This window comes from Rissa tridactyla, chromosome 4 (genome assembly GCF_028500815.1).
Source record: "Rissa tridactyla isolate bRisTri1 chromosome 4, bRisTri1.patW.cur.20221130, whole genome shotgun sequence".
NCBI lineage: Eukaryota > Metazoa > Chordata > Aves > Charadriiformes > Laridae > Rissa > Rissa tridactyla.
Window position 1 is genome coordinate 41380205 of NC_071469.1, and position 24717 is coordinate 41404921.

Genomic DNA, 24717 nt, shown 5'->3' on the forward strand with positions numbered 1-24717 from the left:
GCATCTTTGTAATAGCACAAGAAATCTGCCATGCATTGGAGTTGTGTGCATTAACCTGTCTAACTCTCCACCCTGCCCCTCCATGGCTCTGCTTTTCCTTCCTACTGATGCCTGGAGGTTCACAGCCTGCCTGTAACTAACTTCTTCCTTATTTGGAAGGACAATTGGATTTTGATCTCTTATCTTCCTCCTCCCAAGTAAAACAGGAAAAGTTTCCACTGAAATTCTGTGACTTTCAAGGAAACTTCTTAAAATTTGGGGAGCTAATGATATCTAGGGCTTTGTTTCAGACCTACCAAGGCAAGGAAAATTGAATGATTTTTCTTTTTTTTTTTTTTTCAGTCACAAAATTCAAATCTTCTGTGACTGTGTCAGACTTGGCATGACAACAACAGTACTTGGAAATGGGGAAGGATCTTCACAAGACTGAGACCCTTTCTAACAGTGTGTTGTCTGACTGTTTCTAAAAGTATGAGTGCTATTTACAAGAATGAAAACCGGGTCCTAGAGCAAGCTCTACTGTGGTGTCCTCTTTACTGTGTCACACAATGGGAAAACAAGTCAATTGAACAGAAAACATTTTGTGGCTTAAAGGCTATGATGTGAAGCAATGTTACTACACATTGATGTATGAGAGTACATCAGAGTATTTTGCTAGAGTATTGCTAACAGTTTGTCCTCTGCAGTTGGATGTCTGACGCAGGCAGTCCTGAAGTGAAGTACATCTTTTTGGAGGCCTAATTTGGTGTCTTCTTGGGAAGATGGAACTTACTGCTGCAGTGCACAGATGTGTTTAGAACACCAGCATGGCTTGTTGGTTGGTTTTTAAATCTTTAATATACCATGCAAAGGGATAGCAGTCTATACTGTAGGAGCTGCAAATCTGTGACCTATGACTGACAATGATGTAGCAATGGACTTCTAAAGTGTGCAATGAAAATATGCTTGTTCTGGTTTTCCTTGGGGGATCCAAGAGCCCCTCACTTGCTTGAGTCATGCCCAATTAATTCGTCCTTCATACAAAATATCTTCAAATGCCCACATTGTGGTTCTCAAGGGGATACTGGAAAGAAAATTGTTGGGAGTCAGGTGTTGGAACCTGAGGTGTCATCTTCTTTCTGGTGCTTCTTGGATGTGCCCAAGTGTTTCTTCAAGAGGCTGTAGGCCTCTTCTTGTTCGTTTTCAGTGGCTGGATAATTAGGAACAGAGGAGACTGTCAAGCAAGGTGTCGTGAGCAGCAGCAGAGTGTTGGGGTCCTTGTTATGCTTAAAAATTGCCCTGTGCCTTACACTGGACTGAGGAATGGTAAACCTTTGGGGTTAATTCACAAATGACTTCAAAGTTTCCATCATGCAATGGACAGTGAAGAGTACTGAATACCACCCTTTCCCCCCCTTGGCAACCTTGCACCTCTTCTTTGTACACCTTAAAGTCTGTTCCTTCCTTATCTTTAAGGGGACTGTTGGGGTTGCAGCATGTTTGGTCCACTCAGGAGTATCTCTGAGCCTGCTGTGCATTTCTCTTTGGGCTGCAGCAGGGAAGCAGCTCATATACAAAGGCTTGCATTCAGCTGCTGACATGGAAGGGAAAAAGATGGAGGAAGGAAGCGATCCCTGCCTTTAGCCCACAGAAGAATATTCTTGGTTAAGCTCAGGATGAATTCTTGAGGAATGTCAAGTGAGATAAGGAGGCAAACAAGGGAGGGTTGCAGAAGCATTATCTAGACGCAAACAGGACTTTAGACAGTGATAGGAAGCATAGAGAGGAGGAGACTGGGGAATAAGCTATGCAAATGGCTGAGTCTTGCAGGTTTAGTCACTTTGGGTAGGAATGCTGGTATGACTTTCCCAGTCGTAAGGGACTGGTTATCTGGTAGCAAAAAATCCAGTTTCCTGGCTTAAAGCTTATGTGTACCTTAGTGGGGCTGTGGAGAGTTAGGCACATGCCGTTTTCAGTGGGGCTGTGGAGATTTAGGCACGTGCCGTTTATCAGAGATTAAAATGGAATTTCAGAATTTAGCTTGTCCAGCAAGCTTCTTTATGAGCAAACTCTAACGTTCGCTCTTGAAAATGGGAGTTCTGCATCACCAACAGTTGTGCTGGTATTTTAGAAACTTCCATGAGAGAGAGCAGGTGAAAGCTAAACCAAGATATTTATGTGAAAGAAACAGATGAATTTGCAGGTCATAGGCCAAATCCTGTGGCACAGTTGGGGAATGAGGAAGGAAACCTAACAATTCAGGTCCCACTACAAGTTGCAGTCAGGTTTTGTTTTGCAGGGGGATGTGGGATGATTCCAGCGTTTGGAACAAGCAGCCCTCTGCCCTAGCAGTTCCTCTCTGTAGCAGGGGATATGTGCAGTTCAGCTTTATGCTGCGCCTGTGCTATGCAGAAATCTGCCTTTTTATAATTCAAAGATGAAGGTGTAAAATGAAGCTACCAAACACCCATGTTCTAAATCATCTGATTCCTCTGTGTGTTTGTGCGGAGTGTTACATGAGTTGTTTGGTTTTTCTTATTTCCTCTCTTCCTCTTCCACCTTTTCCAATTATCCAGGATAATTGAGAGTTGTCTGTGCTGAAAAGTCAGATGATTAAGATTTTTCTAAACTGCCTGCAGGTAACTTTGAATGCCTTGGGTTTTTTTCTTTCTGTCTAGTTTAACTTAACAGTTTAATTGAACTGTGAAGTTATTCCAAAATGTTATAAATACAATTCTGTTTCTAAAAGCTTTCAATTAAACTGGTTTAGCTACAGAAAGTAAGTAGAATTAGAGATTTCTTTCTTCTGCTGGCACTTGGACTTGATTTTTCTGCAATTTTTCTTACTAAGCAGCCAAGAGGATGACTTTCTTTGTTTTAAAGCTTGACTGCTTATTGAAAGCAGACAAAATAAGGATACAACAAAACCAGCAGCTAAGGGTGAAGGTTAAATCCTCTGAGCCACATTGCTCACATCAGGTTCCACCTGCAGCGTGACCATGAGGCAAGAACAGTCCTTGTACTTAGCCTTTCAAAAGGTATGCTGTGCACACCCATCACGCATCCCACTGCCAAGATCTTTCCTGTGTGCATTCAAGAGATAATAAACAATTTCTGAGTATTATCTTGTGAGGGGGAAACTACGTGGATAAAATAGAGATTTCTGATGTGCATGAGGATAACTAATTTTCTTTTGGCAAGTTTCAAGTATGGCAAGCAGCATTCCAAACGTACTGAACACTTCCCTAAACAAACTGTGAAGAATCCAGGTTGAAGACCTGTTTTCCAGAAACGGTGACACAGGACATAGCTGTGCCAGGCATCTTGAGCAACTGGACAGCCCCAGACTGTCCTGTCCACCCCCTTGACATCCCATGTCCTTGGTGCACCAGAAGTACACGAATCTGGTTCTCTTTCATGTCCTGAGCATGTGACCTTCCAAAGAACACTTCTTCCTTGGGGATTCCTGCTGTGACAAAATGGGGAAAAATCAGAAAATTAGTTATAATCCTGGGAAAATGTATCCGTGTTCCACCGTTTCTGGAAAACAGGTCTTCAACCTGGATTCTTCACAGTTTGTTTAGGGAAGTGTTCAGTACGTTTGGAATGCTGCTTGCCATACTTGAAACTTGCCAAAAGAAGGGATCTTGGATCAAAGGATGTGAGTTGGCAGCTTCTGAAGGTCTAGAAGATACATGGCAGAAGTCCCCAAACAGCTTAGCTTAGAAGATGCTCCTACCATATGTGAGCGCGTCCGTCATCTTTGTAAATGTCTGATTGTGGTTTAAAAGCGAGCAGAAAGTCTGGCCTGTGTGGTTTCAGTGGAAGCTGATGCCTGCTTCAGGGAGCTCATGTTGAAGTGAACTACTGCTTGTTATGTGAGCAGGGCTGGCCATGCAGTGAGGGGCACTAATGCTGAAGCATCACTTGGAAGGTTGCTTGATGACAAGACTTCAAGAAAAGAAAGAGCCGGGGATGACTGTAACTCAGGAGCAATAAGTACTTTTCCCCCATAACGTTCCCTGAGAAGGTGTGTGGCTATTGACTTTTTGGCCATAGAGGACAGTTTATTTTCTTATCTGTATTTAGTAGGTGCTTTTCAAAATGCACATTAAAAAGAAAGCAAAAGAAATACCTCTAATGATTGACGTACTGCTGTTAACAGAGAAGAATCTCCTCTCCCCTCCTTACTGTATATATGGGAACTGCTGGCTATACTAAATATTATCTTTGAAAACATCTCTGTTTAAACTTAATCCTCCCATAACCCGTCAGCCTAGGCTGTGATATGTGAAACAGGTCTGAAGTGTCCTCACTTTGTACACTTGTGCTAGTGTTGGCCTCTGCCTCATTGTTTCTATGATCCATTAAAGAAACCAGCCTGTTCCTTAATGCTGTGTGTAAACAGGGAATCACTTTGATTCACTTATACCCATGAATTGTTAAGCTATCTTTCCTGAGAGTGTGTCTCTGACAAACGTGTATGCTCTACAGTGCACTCCAGTTGACTTCTGGAGGTGGAGGCCTGAAGAATTGTTATGAAAGCTGCTTCCCCCTGAGCTGTAGGTATGAGGAATGTGCTAAAACAACAGTCAACTTTCAGAGAATTGAATGTCTGTCTAAATAGCTTCCCAACCACCAGCTCCCCTCTGGGAGGAAAGGATACCTTCTTATCTAGCCAGAATCTCTTTCATCATCTAATTTTGCCAAGGAAAAGTCAAGGCTGGGAACAAGTTTTGTAACTTGCCTGAAGCCCAAGGGAGAATCCTTGCAGGCGGTACCTGTGCCCATTCTCTCCTAACAGTTCTGAGGGGTTTATTGATGCTATCTTCCACTAAATGGTTTTGCTGCCTTTGTGCCTCCTTCAAATCCCACACTAAACTAAATCAGCTTAGTGGGATGTTAATGTAGGCACAGCAGCAGCAATTTACAGCATTCCTTGTGGGGCAGCCCCGAGCCTCTGACAGACAGGAACCCTGGTAACCTGGGGCTCAAGTGGCTTGGTAGCTGAAAAGACACAGGGAAACCGTCTCCAACTTTAGAAGAAAAGAGAGAAACAGCACTGTGCTTTGGAGCAATGTGTTAGTGAATTGAGAATAAGCAATAATTGATTCCCCCAGAAGATATTCTTGTTTTAGGTATCTCTAACTAGATTGTTGTTCAGAGGCTGTAATTGAACTGCTGGCTTCCACATGCAATATTTGGGAGAGGAAAATGCCTCTGGGGCAAGGTAGCACACCTCGGGCAGCTCAGAAAATTCTGTGATAACTGCATGTCCTCTTCCTGACCTCTCTTTCTGGCCACTGATATGTCCCTGGCAAGCACTGTTCCAAGGGCAGGGAAGGGCACCTTTAAAAGATACCTTGGCAAGACTTGTAGAGTTTGTTATACTAACGAGGCTTCATTAAATTGGAATGGGGAAGACAGACCTGTCTTGATCTGATCAGAAGGGCCATTTGCTGAAGGTGGTGTATTGCTTTGTCAGAGCTGTAATTTGGTGTAGAGCAGTGACTCTTGGAAGAAAGCAGCCAGCTGTTGGCCTGGAGTATAGGCATGATGCTGGCCTCTTCCAATTGCATATGAACTTAAAAATCATGCGGGAGACCTAACTTGAGAGGAGGGGGCAGAGGTACAGACTAGCTGGCTTGGTTTTCTTCACAGAGGAATATTTTTTTTCATTCCATGGGTTAATTTTTGCTGAAGGAATGCTAGCAGGTGAGTGACAGCATCCTTATTCCTTTCTGCATGGTAGGAATTTGGTGAACAAAGCGTTGGCTCCTTGTCTGTGGAAGATATGAGAAATGTATAGGCGGTGCTACAGGCACAGAGTGGGATAGCTTCACTTCTCTTCCTCCCCCTCCAAATGAAGCAAGAAACAAAAGGGGCAGACACAGAGTTTATTGTAGCATCAGCTCCAGACTTGCCACATGGCAGTTTAAATGTCATCTTGAAATGACATTTCAAGTCGGGGGTGTATGCAGACAGAGAATTATTCTTTGGTAGAGACTAATTGACTTGAAAGATCCAAATCTTAAAGATAGCCCTTTTGTGAAGGAAATGCGAGCGTAGTGATGACATGGAACTAAGGAAACTCTCTTTTCACTAGGATGACTTCCAGGTTTCATGACAAACTTACATATTCCCCCCCATAATGCAGCTTCTTTTTTGCCTGAGTAACTGGAAGTGTGAGTTGTGGCTGTTGGAGTTGTGTGTTTCTCTGGTCAGTGCTGGCATGTTGACTTAATCTCAGAAGTACTTAAGGATCTGAAAGTCATACTGCCTTCCCTTTGTAGTAGAAGCACTAACTTCAGGTCTCCCATCTCTTCTCACAGGGTACAAAGGAGTATGATACCCACCTCTGCACCTCTCAGATTTGCTTGGAGTTATCCAGCAGTTTTGAATTTCTATGGGAAACTTGGCCAAAAAAAAAAAAATAAATAATGCCTCTTCAGTATCAATATCCATTTAACTGAAGGAGCTGTGGCTGAACGGGATTTCCCTCAAAATTGAAAGTATTCCTGTGGTCAAGTGTAAAGAAACATTAATTTCTGCAATTTTATTTTTTTCCTTGAGAGCTTTAGATGTTTATGTAAGGAATAACATGATAGAAGTGTTGAAATGTGTCTTCATGTGGCTTGTTTGTTTGTTGGTTTGGTTTTGTTTGGTTTTTTCCCCACTCCATCACTCACCCAGTTGTCTTTATCCCAGTTTTCTCCTTCTTGCTTTGTAGAACCAGTACACACACATTTTTGGTCCCAACTTTCTTTCATCAGCATTGGAGTCGTGTGTGATGTTGTTCATTCATCCAGGTCCAAAGTTACCGTTGGAGGTATCGCAGGCTAAAACCAAACTAGATTGGTGGGACAGGTATTCTGCTGGGTCTTTTTCCTTCATTAAAAGTAGGGGTTCAACTTTGTGCTTTCTTGATTTCCCAACTGTGCTTTGTGTGTTTGTGTACAAGTTTGGTTTTGCTGTGACACTGCCTGATAGGCTATGACTGAATCCCTCAGTGCTCAGGTATGAGCAGTGTCACATCCTGCAACTTTAATTGCTATGCTCTGTACTGTCAGAACATTATACCTGAGGTTTGCAAGCTGTTTTACATTCTTCCTCATAAGTGTGTGTTTGCCTGCCTGCCGGCTGGCTGTCAGGTTTGCTGTGCCTCTCCAGGTGGTTGAAGAAGCATTTGATTTATTTATCCTAGCTGTCTAGTACAGTCTACTGTGTCTTGGAGACCTTCTGAAAGGTGGTGGGGGTGTAGGAAGGCTGGCTCTCTTGAAGTTATTTTGAAACGAATTCCCCAGATGCTATGTCCTCTGGGGTTGTCTTGAAAGGAAAAGCTGAAATTAATTGTAAGCTAGGCAGTCTTCATACCTGAAATACTACAGGGTGAGTGAAAATTTCTAGTCTCTCTATAATGCAGCTCCTTTTAGTATTTTCTGTGCAGAAGATTGTCTTCTCTGCTCCTGTTTCCTTGTGAACTGTGGAATCCTACCATGCAAAAGGTTGCTCTAGTTTGTTTCTGAATTTCCCCTCTTCCCCCTCTCCCCAGATGATGTAGGTGTTTGGCTTAACACTTACTGTTTCTTTCTTTCTCTTTGTTTTTGTAGACCAAGGTGCTCCTGATCAACCAGATCTTTTGGGAATTTTTAAAAAGAAACTTTGGTGGGTAAAAGATGTGCCATGGAATGGTAGCACCAAAGAGCAACACAGGATCGTCTCTTGCCTTGACTAGCCATGGGTTATTTCTTCTGCTAGTTATCTCTGGTACCTTTATCCTGGAAACACAGGCCACAGGTAAGTGAAACATTTGGATATACTGCAGGGTGGGGGAGATGTATAAGTATGGAGGTGGGCTTACGTATTTATGAGAAAGCTGGTGACGGTTGATGCGTTTGTACACACCTTTCAGTACTCACAGGAAATCTTTCATAGCTGCTTGTTAAGTAAAGGGCAGTGTCTGAACTGAATGAGTCTTGCATATTAGTAAATAAGTGGTTGTCCTTTACCCTGTTATTTTGATTCCCCCAGATTTTTTTCCCCTCCATTCTCGTCCCTTCACTGCAGCTGGACTGTCTCAAGAGCACGGACCACAGTTTGTTTGAGTGAGATTCTCATGTAGACACTCCTGTCTCTATGCCATGTAGCAACTGCTTGTGTGAAGTAGTTTTGGAAGCACAGACTGTCTTCAGCTCTTTGCACAGCTGATGAATCTGTTCAGTGTTTCCTTGTGTGCTATCTTCTGACACCTCATCACCTGCTAACTGCATCCCTCTACTGGATCCTCTTTGGTGCTTGGGTTTCCCCTCCTCACCTTTCTAACTCCTTGATGTTTATCTGATGGATGAGTGGTAAATAATGTAAATAGCACTGCAATGGGATGATATGTAAAATGTGAGCAGAGATGAGGGAACCTGCCTTTTAGAATTGAGAGGAAGAAGAAAATTATACTGATATTCACAAGGTGCTACATGATGTGAAGTATGTGTTTGTTTACCCAGTGTACACTGAAATACGTCTTTTTTCTCAGACCAGCCATGATACATTTTTTGTCTGTAGAGAGATGCCTGATCACAAGGGGCATGGGATGGAAGGAATAACTTTGTGTGCTTTTGCACAGAACTTTAAAGGGGATTAGTCCCTAAAGGCACATAGATTGCAACAGCTGCTGAAGTAAAACGTAGACCAACAGCTTACCTCTTAAAACAAAACCTCAGTTCTTGATGTAAATCTAAAAAGTCCTATTTATTTGACATATCGTGGCACCTGAAAATGTCCCATGACCAATGCTCTTCAGCATCAGTGAAGGTTGAATTGGCCTTTGTGTGATAGAGCAGAATAAATGTTAGTTGCCAGATGCACTCAAAGCCAAGATGATGCTGTATGGAAAAGTCTGCTGGTGCTGAAAACTGCTGGAGGAGGAGCTGATCTCCTTTTAGTATTTCTGGCTTTTCGAGTTGGAAGGGAGAGGCTGCTGAAATCAGATATCCCAGACTTGTATATCTTCCTGGTCTGATTTTGGCATTGTATGTAATGAGGGGTGGGGGACACACACATGAGAGAGTGACAAATTGGCAAGAACTGATAGTGAGAGTGGGAAAGGGACAAGGTCTTTTTGGATCTGGTCTGTCCTCATTTTTTTTTTTCCAGCCTTGCTGTTATTGGTGATCGTGTCGCTGCCTCATTTCAGATGTAGGCCTGTCAGATATGCCTCCCAGCCTGGGGCTGGAGTGCACCATCCCCGACTGAAACTCCCATTACAGCTGCGGCACCTTCAGTTGAGTCTGTAATCAGTATGCAAATGCCTTGTGCTGCACAGGGCTGCTGGGTGGGGAAGGCAGCCACAATACTGGAAAGCCTTTTTGGTATCATTTTTGAGGCATCCAGTCACATTAACAAAAGCACTAGTTAAGCATGTCAGAAGGTCCGAGAGCGGTTCTGCATTGTTTCCCTTTCTGTGTTCCTTTTGCTTCAGGACCTGAAACCAGCTGTGGTAAACTGATCAAGGCAGATCATCAGCGAAATAGGATTAGGGTGGCTAGGCATGAACCATTTCCTGCAGGGGAAGTGAGAAAGTGAGTGCGTGTGGAGAGGAGCCCAAGATCGTAGCAGAGGGCAAGATGTGCAGGGGAACAAATCTTGGGGGAGGGGAAGGGCTTACTGAGGAGTGCTTCCATATACAGGTTTTCTGAGACTGGGAAGTAGCAACCCAGCTGCCAGTTGCTGGGAGGGATGGGGCTGCTCTATGATGCGTCATGGTCCCGGAGAGCTGCACCTGCAGCAGCACGCCAGCCATGAGTAACATTAATGAGCAAGTCAGCCGAGGAGCGGAGAGCCAGATGGAGAAACAAAGAATACTGGCGAGGCGCTTGGAAAATCATCTTCCCCTCATCTTTGTCCCCCAACCACCCCGCCATCCTTACTTTATTACTTTACATAGTGAAATCATTCAGAGCAGGCAGAGCAAAGCGATGTTAACATGAAGGAGGTGTTTGTATTAAATCTCTTGGTGGTAATGCTTATCTTGAATGCGGGGCCAACGTGACGTGCTCACAATTGCTACAAAAGCTGAAGAATGTTCTCATAAAAAGACAGACAAGCATGGAGACAATGGCTGGCTCAGCTCTGAGAGAGAAAGTAGAGTTTGTGATTCATATGTCTAAAACCATATGATGTGTATTGTATTGCAATGATTTTGCTATTTAGAAATTCTATTGCTTGAGTTCCAGGAGGCTTAGAGATATATTCATGTTCTAGGCAGAAATGTGTTCTCTTTGCCACGTGGTTAATGCAGAGGGCAGACTCATTTCCAGTCAGCAAGCATCTGGTCTGTCCTCTGGTAATAAATTGATTTTATTTATGCATGAATTTTTAAGGAAAATCTTCAGCACTTTGTCTCAAGCAATCTATCCAAATATCCTGGAGTGCCGTGAGATGAGTATGAGAAGTTGCTTAGTCACTAAGCACGCTGCAGAATTTGGAGAAGCTGCTCCCTTTTCACAGGAAGATATCCATGAACATAAAAATAACTGCTGCGCATGTTTTAACACAAAACAAACACAGCATTTGGTGATGGGCAAGCAACGAAGCTATGTGAAAAGAGGAGGATTTATGGAAACTTCAGTGCTGTTCAGAAATATTTTTTGAGCTTTATCACTGTTAGGCTTTTTTTTCTCTGTCTGGCAGCCTCTCCAAGATTAGTTGGGTGAAATAATGGAATGAGCAGGCAAGGAGACTTGGAAAGCCAAGGACCTGAAATGCTGAGGCTTAGTTCTTTGTCTGTCTCCTCTGTTTTCTTTGAGGGTTCATCTGGAATGTAGCTAAGAGCCAGGGTGCTTAGTAGGTAGAGATAGGGAATTTTTGAAGTATTGGAGGGGAGTAATAACAATGATTTTGTCTGCTTTTCTACAGATAACGCTTCTCCATTCTTTCTTTGTTACTGTGACTATTTTTTTCTTTTTTATTTTTTTTTCTTCCCTCTCCATCCCATCTCTGGCCTTTAAGGTTATTCCCAAGCTCTCAAAGGCCTTGTGTTTATATCTCATTCACAGTGGTCCTCCTGTCTGGCGAGGCTATTTTTGGAAGGATGACAGGAGATCAGAATAAGTTGTTCATTAAATTTTAACACGTAGTCTCTAAAATACTCTGAAAGCTTCCTATCATTTGTGTTCCAAATGGTGTAATCACTCTCAGATTCATAAACAGCTCTGTCAGAAACCTATCAAAGCATAGGTTGGTCCTTTCATTATTGATAATAGCATCACCTGGTCCTGGGAAATGCAAGTAAAGGTGTTGGTAAAAGTATTAAACATCTTGAATTAAGCAAACATCAATTCCCATGAAGAAGAGACTTTAAATATTAACCTTTAAAAATTAATAATAATGCAGGCTCAGTGAATCTAAGTCCATTTAGATTTACACACAGCCTGATTTTTGTTGACTGATCACGTGTGAAACGCTATAAAGCTAGCTCTTTAATTTCTAGGATTGCCATTAAAGTGATAAATTGAGCTTGAATAAACTGAAACGACTTCATTCCTGTGTGTTGTCTCTGACGCAAATGCAGCCAATCTGCTGCTTGCTGTTCTAAGGTCTTTTCAGTGCCAAGGTTATTCTGCACAGAAGCTCTTGGATACCGCTGGTATTTGTTTGCATTGCATAGAACAGCTTGTTAGAGCGCACTCCAGTCATTGAGCAGATTCAGACTTGTTCCTATTCTTTGGGAATCTGTGCAAAGCAGAGGTTTCCTTTGTCTCTAATTGTGCAGCTGAAAGGAAGGCTGTGGGGATACAGCTAAGGATGAATTCAATGGTCATGAAAACAAGGACACTATAACATTGGATGGCCAGACAGAAATGTGGGAGGTGTTGTGTGTGAGCAGAGGATCTTGATTCTAACCTGCATGCTTCATGTTTGGAGAAATTACAGGGTCAGCCCAAAGACATGTGTAGTTCTCCATGGAGAAAAGGGGGAGCAGTTTTAGGTGCAACTCCTCTTTCTGGTCCCTTTGTAGAACTTAGTAAGAGCAGAGTAGTATAGAAGAGCACGGTGAGGAGCTGCAGAATAATGGCCAGGCTGCAAAGGTGGCTAGGAAGCAGATGCAGACGGGCCCAGAATTAGGCTATTCAAATAATAATATTCACACTGTTAGTACACTGATCCAGGCAGTGCTATTTAAGCAACTGGCTTGAAGGGAGTAGTAAGGGAGTAGTAAGTAACTCCTTCCTTCCTTCCTTCCTTCCAGACAACTTGTTTAATTTTAACCAATTCTAATGGTTGACCGAGGAATAAAAGCAAGCATAATAGTAATCCTGATTTTTACTTTTGTCTGTCCTAGGTTGGCTCAGCAAATCCAAAGGACCTGCATGTGAGTAGACTTATATTCACTGCTGTATCATGAGAAATGAGTGTGATGTTTTACTGGTTAATACAAGTGGCTATGAGCTAGGATTCCCCATTATACTTTTGTTGTGTTGGATAGTCTGAGATCCATCTCTGTGTCCCATTTCCACTTTTATCCCTGGTATTCAGGAAAGATGTCTGCCCTCAGTTCGAGAAAGGGAGATCAACTTCATATGTTTCACTGTGCTTGAAGGGATCCCTGTGCCTTCTACAGCATTTAACTTCAAATGACTCAAGAAAAAACAAATAGAATAAATATTTCATTAAAATGTGGAGAGAGATGCTGCTTGTGAGAGATTTGAGAGGCTGCCAGAGAGGACTGAGAAGACAGGGAGGGCAAGCTAAGGCAAAAAACCTTGTTTCCTTTAATCAAGAAAGGTGAAGCATGACTTTGGATATATTCCGTTGGATACTCCTGCTTTTCATATCCTGTGCTTGGAAGAAGTCTAAAATCTTTCCTGTGTGCATGTTATGGATGTACGTAACTTTGGGAGGAATTGCGAAGCGTATTTGGCTTCTGTATCTGTTCTAAATGTAAATCTGTGGAGTAGATATGTCCTTAGTGTGCTTACATGGGTGATAAGGGGGAAACAAGTGGTAGCGCAAGGTGGGTAGCCATAGACTGAGTCGTCAGCTTTTGTGGCTGAATCTGTCAAAGCCCTGTGTTAAACCCAGCAGTCTGTGTCTAGATGAGAATTGCTAAAACACTGCAGGTAACAAGCTGCTGATAGTCAAGAGTGAAGGTAGGGTGCTGAAGGCACCTGAACAGCAAGCTCAAAAATGCTTGTACCTTTGTGAGAGTAATTGGAACCCAGTGACAGTATTATGGCATTGTCTCAAGAGGTTGTCTTGCTTATCTGTGTGCACTGATCTGCATCTCAAAAAACGTTTTCCTTTTAATGAACCAAAGCCTCTGGGGAGTGTTCATCTTTCTCTGCAAGCAGGAATTCCCCTGAGGCTCTGCTGCTGCAGAGTGTTGGAAGGCTGTTGAAGTTCTTGCTTCCAGATGTCATTGAAGGGATTTGAAGTAACCCCTTAGGTATGGGGCTGCTTAGATGAGTTATAGGATGTGCTAGAGGGGACTTGTTGAAGAATAAAATGAGCTTTTTGGCCAGCCTGGTACAGTGATCCTTTTATTATGGAAGGGGAAGGGGAACTTTTGGAGTTCATGTGTTGAGAAGACTGCCTAATCTCAAGAGGTTGTGGGGATGCTTCCTCACTGCTTGTGTACCTTGGCCTGGCTGGTGTTGGATGGAGATATCTCCTGTGTTCCTTCTCTGTAGGGCCAATGCTGTGAATTCAAGGATAAGTGCATTTATCTGTTTGGTGTGTTAGGAAGTATTTCAGGGGAAGCAGAAGCCGAAGAACTGAATAGTAGGGTAGCAAAAGAGCATCTTTAAATCCTGCGGACTCAGCATTTTAGGTCTAACCAGCCATCTTAATTCAATAGGGAAAATCTTTCTTGTTAGAGAACAGAAGGAAACATTGCTGCTGCTTTTGAGATATATCGTTTACTTTGTCAGTAGAGGGAGAGGCATGTCTGATTGGAAAAATATTGCCTTGCTGTTGAGTGAGATAAGCACCTCTGGTGGACATTGTCTTGAGTTTTCAACCCACAGACAGGTACAAAGTGTGGTAGGCCTGGCACATGCAGAGTCATAACTAGAAAGCCAGAGGCTGCTGCTGCTTTTCTGGCTTGAAGGAACATTTTCTGTTCCTGAGAAGATCATCAACATGATGTATAACGAGTTTTGTGTCAGACATACCCTTAGGCACCCATAAAATTGTCGGTCAGAAAGAGAATGAAGCTGTTTCGTGATCTTACCAATTTTGTTGTTTAGGCAACTTTGCATTTTCTTCTGCTTCTTTTTCAGCAGAGATATCAGTTGCTGAGACAGCAGGTGAAGTTATTCTGTTTTAGGTAGAACTAGAATATTTTGATGGAAATGGAGCTATCTGGAAACTCTTCAGGGTTAGAAAAGGACTAGAAGTGAATGGAGACTTGTAGGAAGGTGGTAGAATAGATTGAAGGTGAATGAGGATCATGGGAGAATACAATTCTAGGAAGGTGAGGGACACAGGAGTGCAGCAAAACAGGAAGGTGAAGGGTTTCCATAGGTGGAGTTGTGAAAAAGATCCTGGTGGTTTGAAAAGCCAATTATTGGCTTGGTGGTTAAGTAGTGTAAGTCCTGAAAGAAGGTAGTGTTTCAGTTATGCAAGCAGATTAGAATGGTTGTGAACAGTATGGCCTTGGGAGGGAGGACTCTAGTAGAAATACATGTGTGTGTGTGTGTGTTTATTTTTTTAATGGTTAGGTAAAAGTGTCTTAATGCAGGAGGATGCAGGATATGCCTTTACATCATCGGGCCTTTCAGGCTTTTCTATATGCAGCAGGACTGACTAATGAGACACTGGCAGAGAGTTTAAAAACTTGAGGGTTACAAAGTGTGTGTGCCCTCCAGGGACTGAAGCTTCAAGGCAGGAATGTCCTCAAGGCAGGAGCAGAGCAGGATGAAGATGTCAGTTACTGGAGCACTGGCTGTGCCTGCCTATAAGTGCTCCAACATGTCTGGGGACCTGGAGGGGGAGAGAAACTGCAGAAGCCCTTATAGCAACTGTGCGTGAAACAAGACATAGGGAGGAATTTCAAGTGGAAGTTGCTGCCATGTTCAGAGAAATATCTGTGGCTTTCCGAGAAAGTTCTACTTTTCTTAGTTTGTGTTCAGTTTTACAGTTAAAAGCTGCTTTGCTCTTCCCCTGTCCTGCATTTGTTTGGCTGCTACATCCGCTGTAGAGGAACACTGTAAACAAGATAAACCTATTAAAGCTGCTACACCCTGGATCCTTGTCAACACCGAGGTACCACTCCCTGCTGGTGGTGGTGCTTTCCAGGTGGGGTCTGTGTGTCACTGTATGTGTGTGTTAGGGACTTCTGGTGCTGCCTCTATTCTGGACCACCCTGGAGACTTATCTCCGGAAGCTGTACCTGATGCAGCAGAGGCCTTTAGGAACCTATTTCTGGTGTGCCATACAAAATCCAAAGCTGTCGATTTATCTTTGGCTAGGAGGGGAGAAGCGTGGGGGTTTTGTTTCTTCTAGCCTGTTCCACTCCTACCTTCAGAGCAGCTAACTTTGAAATTCGGAATCCTGGAGATGCGCCTGTTGTGTAATCTGTCTCCAGTAGTTCAAGTTTTAGGCCTGCTGACGTGCTTCTTGAAAAGGGCTGGTACTGTCAGAGTGGTGCTGAGCCACGCATTACGCTGCAGCACACCTTTACTTCCCTTTAGCACAGGCAAAGCACCATAACTGTAATGGTCTGTATTATCTGTCTGTCTCTGGTTTTGCTTTCCCTAGTGAAAGTAACCTTTGAATGCTCCTGGAGAACAGCCTTCAGGTTTCATCGTAAACACTTCCTTGGAAGTAACTGACTTAGGTTATAAGATACTAAGAAAAGATAAAGGCTTTATCATTTGAGTGTTTAGGTTCAACTTTCACTTTTCTCTCAACTGAGGAAATTATTTGGTTTTGGTATGTAAGCTGAAAAATCTGAACATAGTGACAAACTGTGGTGAGTTTGCGTCTGAGTGCAAGTCTTAGTGAAATCCATGAAGATGGCAAATTTGTTTTTCCAGTTGTATTCTTTTAATCCTCCACTTCTTTGTCTTTCCCAACAAGCTAGTCTTGTTGCAAATATTGCTAGTAGCCCAAAGCAGAAATGAGTATTGCTGTGATGTAGAAATGTGATGTCTTTGAGCTAGCGTAATTTTAACCATCGGGCCTTCCCACTTTCAATCTCTTTATTTGCATTTACTTCTGAAATACTTAAATGTTATCTTTAAGTTGACAGTTTGCTTCGATGGTGGCTGTTTCCTCCGTGGCATTTAGTAAGCTAGACTCCACTTTTTGGAATAGTTGGGGGAGATATACATGCTGAGAGAGCTGAAGATGGATCCTGTACCAATAAAGAGCTCAATTTTGTGTCACTGAAGCAGTAGTGAAACAAATAGTTGTCAAATTTGGTCTGAGGCAGATCACAAGACTGGCAGTCAGGCACCATTAGTGCATTTCAGTGTGGGAGAGGAGGTGCATGCAATGGTGGCCACATCACTGTCTGCTGGGGTAAGGCAATACCTCTGGTGGGCGAACAGACTTGAAGTGCAGTGTGGGTGCTGTGCTGGAAGTTCTGTCTCCGCTTAGCACCCTGGAGACCTAACTGCCTCTTGGCTCGTGCCTCCAGCTGTGGAGGCTCCTCAGGGCTGGAGCACCTTTTCAGAGCACTGTTTCTTTTCTTCTTTTCTTTTTTTTTTTTCTACTTCATTTTTTCCTGTCGGTGTTGCCTTGTTCATGTTTGCTACCACTTTAAGCAGCTCTTTGCATTAATGAGCCGATCACTTGTAAGACTTGGATCCTTGGGTGGGCAGTGGTATGACTGCATGGGGGACAGGGGACATTGTAACCTGTCATTCGGTACGTAGGTAGGGCTGCTTTTAGCATCCTTGATTCTTGCTGTCAGTAAAACCAAGAGAGACTGGTGGAAACTGCTAATTAGGGGTGTTCTGAGGAGATTTATTCTCTGACTACAATCTGGGTGAGCAAAGACTTAACTATTTTACTGCATACCTCTGGCCACCTGCCACTTGTCTGAGGCAGGTCACGCTTGGCTGTCTCGGGTGTTGTGGAGCGATTTGAGAGGATGAAAATGAATGTTCTGCATCCTCTGACAGCAGGGAAAGCATCTATCACTAAGTCTGTTTCCATCCGCTGAACTCTTAACTTAATTAGTGGCTTTAAATGAGGGAAATTTTTCTCCAGACATTGGTTAGTTAGCAGCACAAAGGGAAGGGTGCCTGCAGAACTGAAGCTTTTGTGTTTTTCATTTTAAAATAATTTGGGTTTGGTGGCAGCATTTCAAAGCTGCTTACCAGTGTGCAGCCTGCAAAAATGAAGCCAAACACATCTCCCTTTCCAGAGCAGTCTTGTCACCTTTCTTCTTTCTGTGGCAATAGAGGCTGGCCTCCTCATTAAACGCAGGTCCTTCTCTATAGGTAGGAGTTCAAACACTTAAGCAGCAGTAGGATGACTGAACTTTCAATGTGAAATAGCTCCTCTTTCTTTTCCAGCAGAGGGATTTGGGGCTCTTAGTTATTATTTCTGTAGTATTAGAGTAGCTTCACCCAATCACATAGTGAAGTGGGAATTGCTGTAGACAAAACAGAGTTTGTCAATGGCAAATGTTTCAGTCTGTAGCTTGTTTTTCCAGTTAACCTGTATTTCACCTGGTGTAAAACTTAGCTTGAGTTACATCTCAGCCATTGTGGTGATGGGCTCCCTTTTCTCCTGTAGTGGGAGGCACTCTGGGAGACGATAGGAAATGGTGAGTTGTAGGAAACACTTTTTTTTTTGCAGTAAATCCTGTAGTATTTAAAAAAGAATCATTACTTGAAGTTGGTTTTCCCTGGTCATTCCATGACTGGTATCGGAGGCAATGAAAGCTGAACACTAAATTGAAAACAAAACTAGAAAGCCGTCTGGTAACCATCTGTCAGTTGTTACAAATCGCGTGGTGGCAGGATGAAACTTGTGCCCGATCTGGTCTCTGATCTCCCCACAGCAACTAGTTCCAGTTCCTTTCGCAGGGAAGTTGCCTGCTCTGCATCCCTTTGGAGTAGCTTTCTCCATGGGAGGGATTCTTCCCTGAGTCTGAGCTGGTTCCTGGGGTTGTCAGGATAGGTGTATTTATGTTGATTAGTGTCTTTGAGCTGTGCTCTCCTATACCGGTATCTGTTGTGTCCAGTTTAATGACCAGCTGTAACATTTTTTTTTTTTTTACCGTCATGTGATTGTTTAGCAGTAGCAAGAGAGCAGTTGGGGACCTTTTGCTTTGCCTTTTTTTCCAGTCTTCCCTGAGCCCATCTTTGTCCCTGTGTGTGTGTTTGGAGAACACAAGGCTGTGGCGTACGGCTGCTGCGCCCCGGGCCCCCGCCCCGCACGCATGAATTCATCAGCTTGATCTTTCCACCCCTGCTCCTCCGGAGGGTCGGGCGGCAGCTGTGGCTCCTGTCAAGCATGATGCCGGGCAGGGAGCTTTGGGGAGGAGAGTTACAAAAGGCCCAGCTTAAATCATCTGTGTAAGGGCACAGCCGAGGCTCTGTCACCCAGGCCCCACAGCTTGTCTTCTGGTGCTATGGTTGTAATGACATTAGCATTTCAAAAAGGGGATTATCACAGCCCCCAGGTTCTGAGTGGAGGATATTTTGGCTGTTACTTGAAAAGCTGCTTTCTGTCTGTCTCTGCTTTTTTTTCCCCTGTGTATGGATCCTGAAGGGTTGGTGAAGGTGGCCACACCATGCTAAAAGTGCATTGTAGCTGTTGCGAGGTAGCTGGTTGTTTATTGGCCTAAATGTGGGCTGGTAAATGAGAAATTGTTGCTGCTAGCATTCTTTCTTACCGATTTGGAGTGACTGTGAAGATTTCCTAGTGGAAAAGCTGAGTTAAAGGGTCCGTGTTGGGATCACAGCTGTATGCTAGAGAAGTATCCTGAAGTCATACTTACAGGAAGAAGTTAAGGTAATTATACTGGTCTGTCTTGTGTATTTCAACCAAAGGAAATGGGCAGCACATGCATCCTATTCATTGTCTGCCTTCCATACCTCTTTTGGTACCAAACACCACTTTAAGGGCCCTGGCACAGAATTTCAGGGTGGTTCCTTGGGAAAATAATTGTATTTTTATAAGGTCTTGTTTAAAAACAAAAATTCCTCTAGTGAAATTTAACTCCTGAGTCTTGCAACTCTGTTGCATTACCCTCACCTCAGATCAATATTCTGTTGATCTTCGTTTTTCTCTGAGTTCGCTTTCCCTTTCTGATGTTGCTTGTGCTGGAAACTTGCGTAAAGGCCTTACATACGTCAGGCTCTAGTGGAAAATCTGTGTAGTTGCCGTCTCCTCTCCAGTTCCATTAGCTGTAGAAATGACAGGTCAGACCAGGCAGGTTGGTCATCTGGTCCCTGGGGCAAGAGAACAAAGGGAATTGTCTTGTTTGCCTACTGGAGAGAGGCAAGAGTACTTTGTGCAACCACTTCAACCATGTCTGGGCCCTAAAATTGGTAGCTGACCCACAGTGTCCAAAACAGGAGCCCCTTGGCTTGAGCGTGGGAGCATGGTTGGAGGGCGTGGAGCAGAAAATGCTGGTGGTTGCCTGGAGCCTTGTCCTGAGTAGTAATGCTAGTGCTGTGTGTGTTGAACTGTTGAATAAGAAAGGGAAGGTGTGTTTTGAAGAGACATTATTATAAGCATAGGTTGAAGTATTCACAGGCCTTAGTCTTCGTGTGTGCCCATAAGGACTGGTCTGGCCTGTTCCCGTAAGATGTAGTTCACCCACGTGTTTTTGCAAAGCAGTGCTGGCTGTAGTCACGACTGCCCCTTGCGCTGGGAGCAGCCACGATCCGGGCCTCATGCTGTGAGTCACTGCTCCTGCAAGGGGACAAACAGACGGAGACTGTCTGGAAGACCTGTGTAGCTCTTCCTGAGAGAGACGGCAGGCCTGGGCCATAGATAAGCTGTCCCTCAGGGCATCAAGGAGGAGCAGAAATACAGTTTCCTCTGTAAACATGGCAAAGGGTACTTGGTGTGCTGAGGAAGGGAGGCATTTAACTTCTCTGTGTGAAAACAGGAACTGTGGAAGGCCTTCCAGGAGTGTGGTGGCTGCTGACGAGGTGTGTGTGCTTATTAGATGTATTTCTAACTCTACTAATTTCCAGGCCTGTTCTAATCTGCTTATTTCTGTAGAACACACATCTGTTTATGAACTCCCAACAAGGATGGAGTGTCTTAAACGTTAGATGCTCAACTGAACCTGCGCTGAGCAAAGGTGGAGCTTTTGGGTGCCCTGTGCCTCAGGTGAGCTGGACAGAAAGCACAGCGTGGCAGAGTTGCAAGTCGCTATGGTCACTCTGTCTTGTCCTCTCCTTTTTTCTGTTTCTGCAAATGCACCAGCAGACACAGCTATGCAAACCTGCCAGCTGTCTCCATGCGAAGTTAGTCACTGAGTTGCTGTGCAACCAGCTCTTGTTGCACAGTCTTTCGAATTTGCGGTTAAACTTAGCTACTGTGCGTCTTTGGCTGGTTTGGGGATGTGTGAGTTTCTGCATCCTCTTTTCAAACCAACTTTTCTGATAGTAAATGATAGAAATGAAACCTTCAGTATTCAGGTGGAAGTAGGCTGGAGAAAAAGTAAAACTGTAAATCTCAATGCTGTGAACTAAAAACCTAAGAACTAAAGAATGCAGGAAACAACAAACAGCCTGGTTTCTAATCAAATTTTAGGTTTACTTGGGGGGAACCCTCTGTCTTTCTTTTCAATTTCAAGGCAATTACTGTTTTAAGGCTTGTAATAGAAAGATAAGGGCAGCAAAAAATAGAATGAATAAGTGCTGGTCATAACATTTGGTGGGATAAGAGCATTTATAATTATTATGGAGTAAGAGGAGGGGGAAAAAAGCATGAAGGAGAAAGTAGTTTTATTTCCCTTGCTCCCTGTTTGGATTAATGAATTTAATTACTTGGAAATAGCTAGTAGCAAACTTGTGGGTTTTTTCAAATGTACTTTTAACAAGACTGCAAATTTTAAAAGAGGAGGAGGCAATTCAGTAAAAATAATTGAAGATGTGAGTAAGAATTTAACTGCTGCATCCCCCGTTGCAAGTGCTTTGTGTCTGTGGATGTTAAGAGACCTGAATTAATGTGCTTCTGATGTACTGGGAGGGGAGAAACCAGGGCAAGAAGACACAATTCTAAATGTAAGGAAGCAAGCAAGATACCGGTTTTTCAAATAGATCCTTATAATAAAGTTGTTCGTTCTTTTGTTCCTGTCAGCATAAAATAGAGACAAGTATGGAAGCGAAATGGCTGAACAGAGTAATGGGATTCTGTCTGACAAGCAGCAAGAGTGCATAAGGTGGGAGAAAGGAGATCGGGCAGAATGCCAGAAAAGGATCTTTGTATAATAAAGTTTATGTCAGAAATTCCTCCTTTCTTGATGGTATAGTTTAGTTTCCACTAAATTGTTTGCTCTTTTGTCAGCTTAAACTGGTTTTTATAAAGCGATATGGCAACTAAGCAAGTAGATAGCAAAGAAAAATAGCACTGCATCTTCTTTAAATTAGTGAAGGTACCTGGTGGGATGGCTCTGATGTCAGACATGTTTACCATCAAATGAAACTTTCCAAAGTGCTTGTGTCCCACTGGTAATCAGTTGAGAGAGGATGTTTTGAGTCCTGCAAGCACCGCTGAAAATTATGCCCAGTGTGTTTAACAGTCTGAAAGAGGAGTTTAGTATCCTGCTGCCTTAATTTGCAGGCAATACAGTACTGAAGGAGAGCTGCAAAATTCCCATGAGGACTGAGTAACATGAGATTACTCTTGAGTTACAGAGCAACTGAGTAACATCTGGAAATCCATGAAGAGAGACTGACACTAGCTTTCCCCAAAGTTTACTTGACTAGTAAGCAGATTGAGGCAGCATTTGGAAGAAGGCACAAATCCATTCCCTTAAACAATTTGCAGAAGGTGGCAGCCCATTCTGAGTTGTTTCAGGAAGGCCTTTTCATTTCCTCTTCGTGGGTATGTACCCCCGACAATACTAATTATCTGTACTAAAAGTCTACCAGCAGTACAAGAGAGCTTCATATTTCCAGCTTGTCCAATTCTGTGATGAGAACAGGCATGTTGCCACAGCTGGCTGGGCCATGAATACTGATGCAGGGAAGCTTAATTCTCTATCTGCAGTTCTACCTGGAAAGATGCTTCTGTGTTCCCAGTTTGACCAGGAGCAACAGTCTCTTCTATTCTCATCAGCATTAGCGTGAGTCCCAGTGTGAGGGCTCTGCAGGGCATGATTTATTAGGAAATAGTATGCTGAATAAAGTAGTTTTGTGCGGCAAGGGTGAGGCAGTTTCTTGTGGTTTTCTTAGTGTGACCCTTTTTATCAAGTCATCAGGAGGAGTGTTTGAAAGCAATGTGCCATGTTTGGGTCAGTCTTATCAGGTGCTCTACCATGCAACAAGCGTGTCCCCTGACTGGAGCCAATAGAGATGCTGTAGGACAAAAGTAGCCGTTCATTCTTGTCCTAGGAGCACCTCTTGAAAAGCCATCCTTCCTGTTCCTGTGGGCTACTGTGCCCCCAGAGATCGCCTTGACTACAACATAGTTCTGTCTGTGCAGGTATTTTGCACTTCTAGACAGGAACTCACTTCAGTCTAGTAGCCTGTGATTGCTCAAGAGGATTTTCACATTATGTTCGCATTGCTGTGAACCTTGTTTTTTTAATGTTTTTAACCATTTTTACTGAGTGCTAAGTTCCTTAATATGTCCTAGTTTTGTACCTGCAGTTGCACGACCTCCTCTCAGAATGGAGCATTATGGAAAAACTACTCTTCTGGGAGCTTTTTGCAGAGTCTAGACTGGAAATCTGTTGCCAGTAAATGTGCTAGAGTGGGATTAGAAGTTTCCAAGCAGTGGTCTTCAGAACACATAAGACTAGTCCATGTAGTTCTTTTGCCACATGACAGCTTTGTATTTTCAAACTGCTTTAATTCTGTTGAAGTGGAGCTTTAAATTGTGTTTGCTTTCCAGTGCAAGCAGTTTCTGTTATTGTCAGAAGTATATGCCCCTGAATAAGAAGGTATACTATCACAAACTGCCTCTGTTATGGAGGAGTGCTCTTGTTGGAGTGTATTCTATGCACTGGGGTGACTTTCATTGCTGATGAGGAGTTCAAGAGGAGCAGGAAGGGGTAACTTCAATAAGCACAGCTGTTTAGAGGAAAACAGAGGTGCAGTTGAGTAGCTTACTTTTCCCTATGGAGTTACTGCAGAAGGAATGCTAGGCCTGGCAGTGTGGTTGTTGCAGGATAGTGTGGGATCAGTGTCTTTCCAGAGCAGCGGAAGAGATAGTGTGATTTGGTTTCTGTTTACCCCGTGAGCTAAAGAGTAAATGTCAACTGTCTGATTGTCTCTTCCACCCTGAGAATAAGAGTGACAGTGACAGCTTTGATGTGCAATAACGAGGTTGCTGTGATTTGTGTTCATGGCTTTAAGTCCTGATGCTGTGGGGGCAGGGCTATGAAAGTAGATCATGGCATTTAATATAAGACAGACACCTTGAATCACTTCATTAATGAAGGAAATTTTCCCTTTTACACTCAGCCATACTGACTAGGAAGAAAAACGGGGAGAAAAGAAAAATCCAGTGTCATAATGCAGGTGACCTTTCCCAGGGCTTGGGAAGCTTTTGCTCTCTTTGTCCTCAGGCAAGATGCCAAGAAAAAGAGGGTGGAGAAGAACAGCGGGTCTGTCTTTTGAGGAACACCCTCCTTTTCTAGACATTAAATTCTGTTCTTACCTCTTGGGAAGTCACCTTTACCTCTGGTGGGAGTTGACACAGTATAATGGTGTCTTTAGTCACAAAATGGCCTTTTGCACGATTGCAGCAACCGTTTAAGAACTGAGAACCTATTTTAAGGTTTGTCATTGGGTAAACCTTTGGGAGAATGAAAAAATCTATTTCTCAGAGTGATAGATCTTGAACATGTATTTTAGAAACAGTAACTTTGAAATCCTTCGGTATTTCTTGAAAAGATCTAATCCAGAAATTTTGGAAAAGGACTCTTTGTGCTTTGATCCCAACATAAGATCCTCTTGTGAGGTTTTAGAAGGCTCTTCAGTGTACACACAGAGGGAATGTGGTGTCAGCTGGAGAATGTGTGGTCGAACTCTAGTGGTGCTCTGACTTGGGAGAAGGAGCACCAATTTGGGAGGAAAGGACACAGAAACTCTTGAGTTTAGATCAGTCTCGGGCTGTTCAGTATTTCATTAATACTCTGATGAAAGATACGTATTATTATGAGGAAGTCCAGTTGGGAAGTAATAGTTTTAACTCTTCTCCCTTCTTTCTCAAACTTGAGCTACTTTCCACTGGGGCTAAGCTGTCTCCTAGCAGTATTGTTGTCTGCTCTCCACGTCAACTGCCAGAATATAGCTGTTCTTATGAGTAGCATCCTAAATCCTAAGCGTGGCTAAAGTGGCCTTTTCTAAAAAGTGAATAGGAAAGGCAGGGGTGGACAAGGGGCAGAATAAAGGATGGCGCTGCAGGCTGTCTAACATGATCAGCACTGTGAAATTGAATGCAACAGCCTTTGGACAGTCTTTGACTATAATTGTGTTGGCAATGGGAAGAAAGTTCTGACAGTGTCTGTGCTTGATGGGATGTATCTGGTGAGAGGGAGTAACTCCCGTGTGCTGAGCAAATTGTGTGGGGGTGGAAGAGATAGGAAGAAAG

General features: G+C 43.3%; 1 protein-coding gene across 3 annotated transcripts in view; it reads left to right on the forward strand.

The window, feature by feature from the left end:
* Positions 1–24717, forward strand: part of SUSD6 (sushi domain containing 6) — an 87706-nt gene that overhangs the window by 30820 nt on the left and 32169 nt on the right. For 2 of the 3 annotated variants that reach the window (XM_054197955.1, XM_054197956.1), the window contains exons 3-4: positions 7590–7776; positions 12317–12346. In XM_054197955.1, coding sequence (XP_054053930.1) covers positions 7656–7776; positions 12317–12346 — 151 coding nt within the window. In that variant the 5' untranslated portion in view covers positions 7590–7655. The remainder of the gene's footprint in view (positions 1–7589; positions 7777–12316; positions 12347–24717) is intronic. The other variant, XM_054197957.1, reaches the window with a different exon arrangement.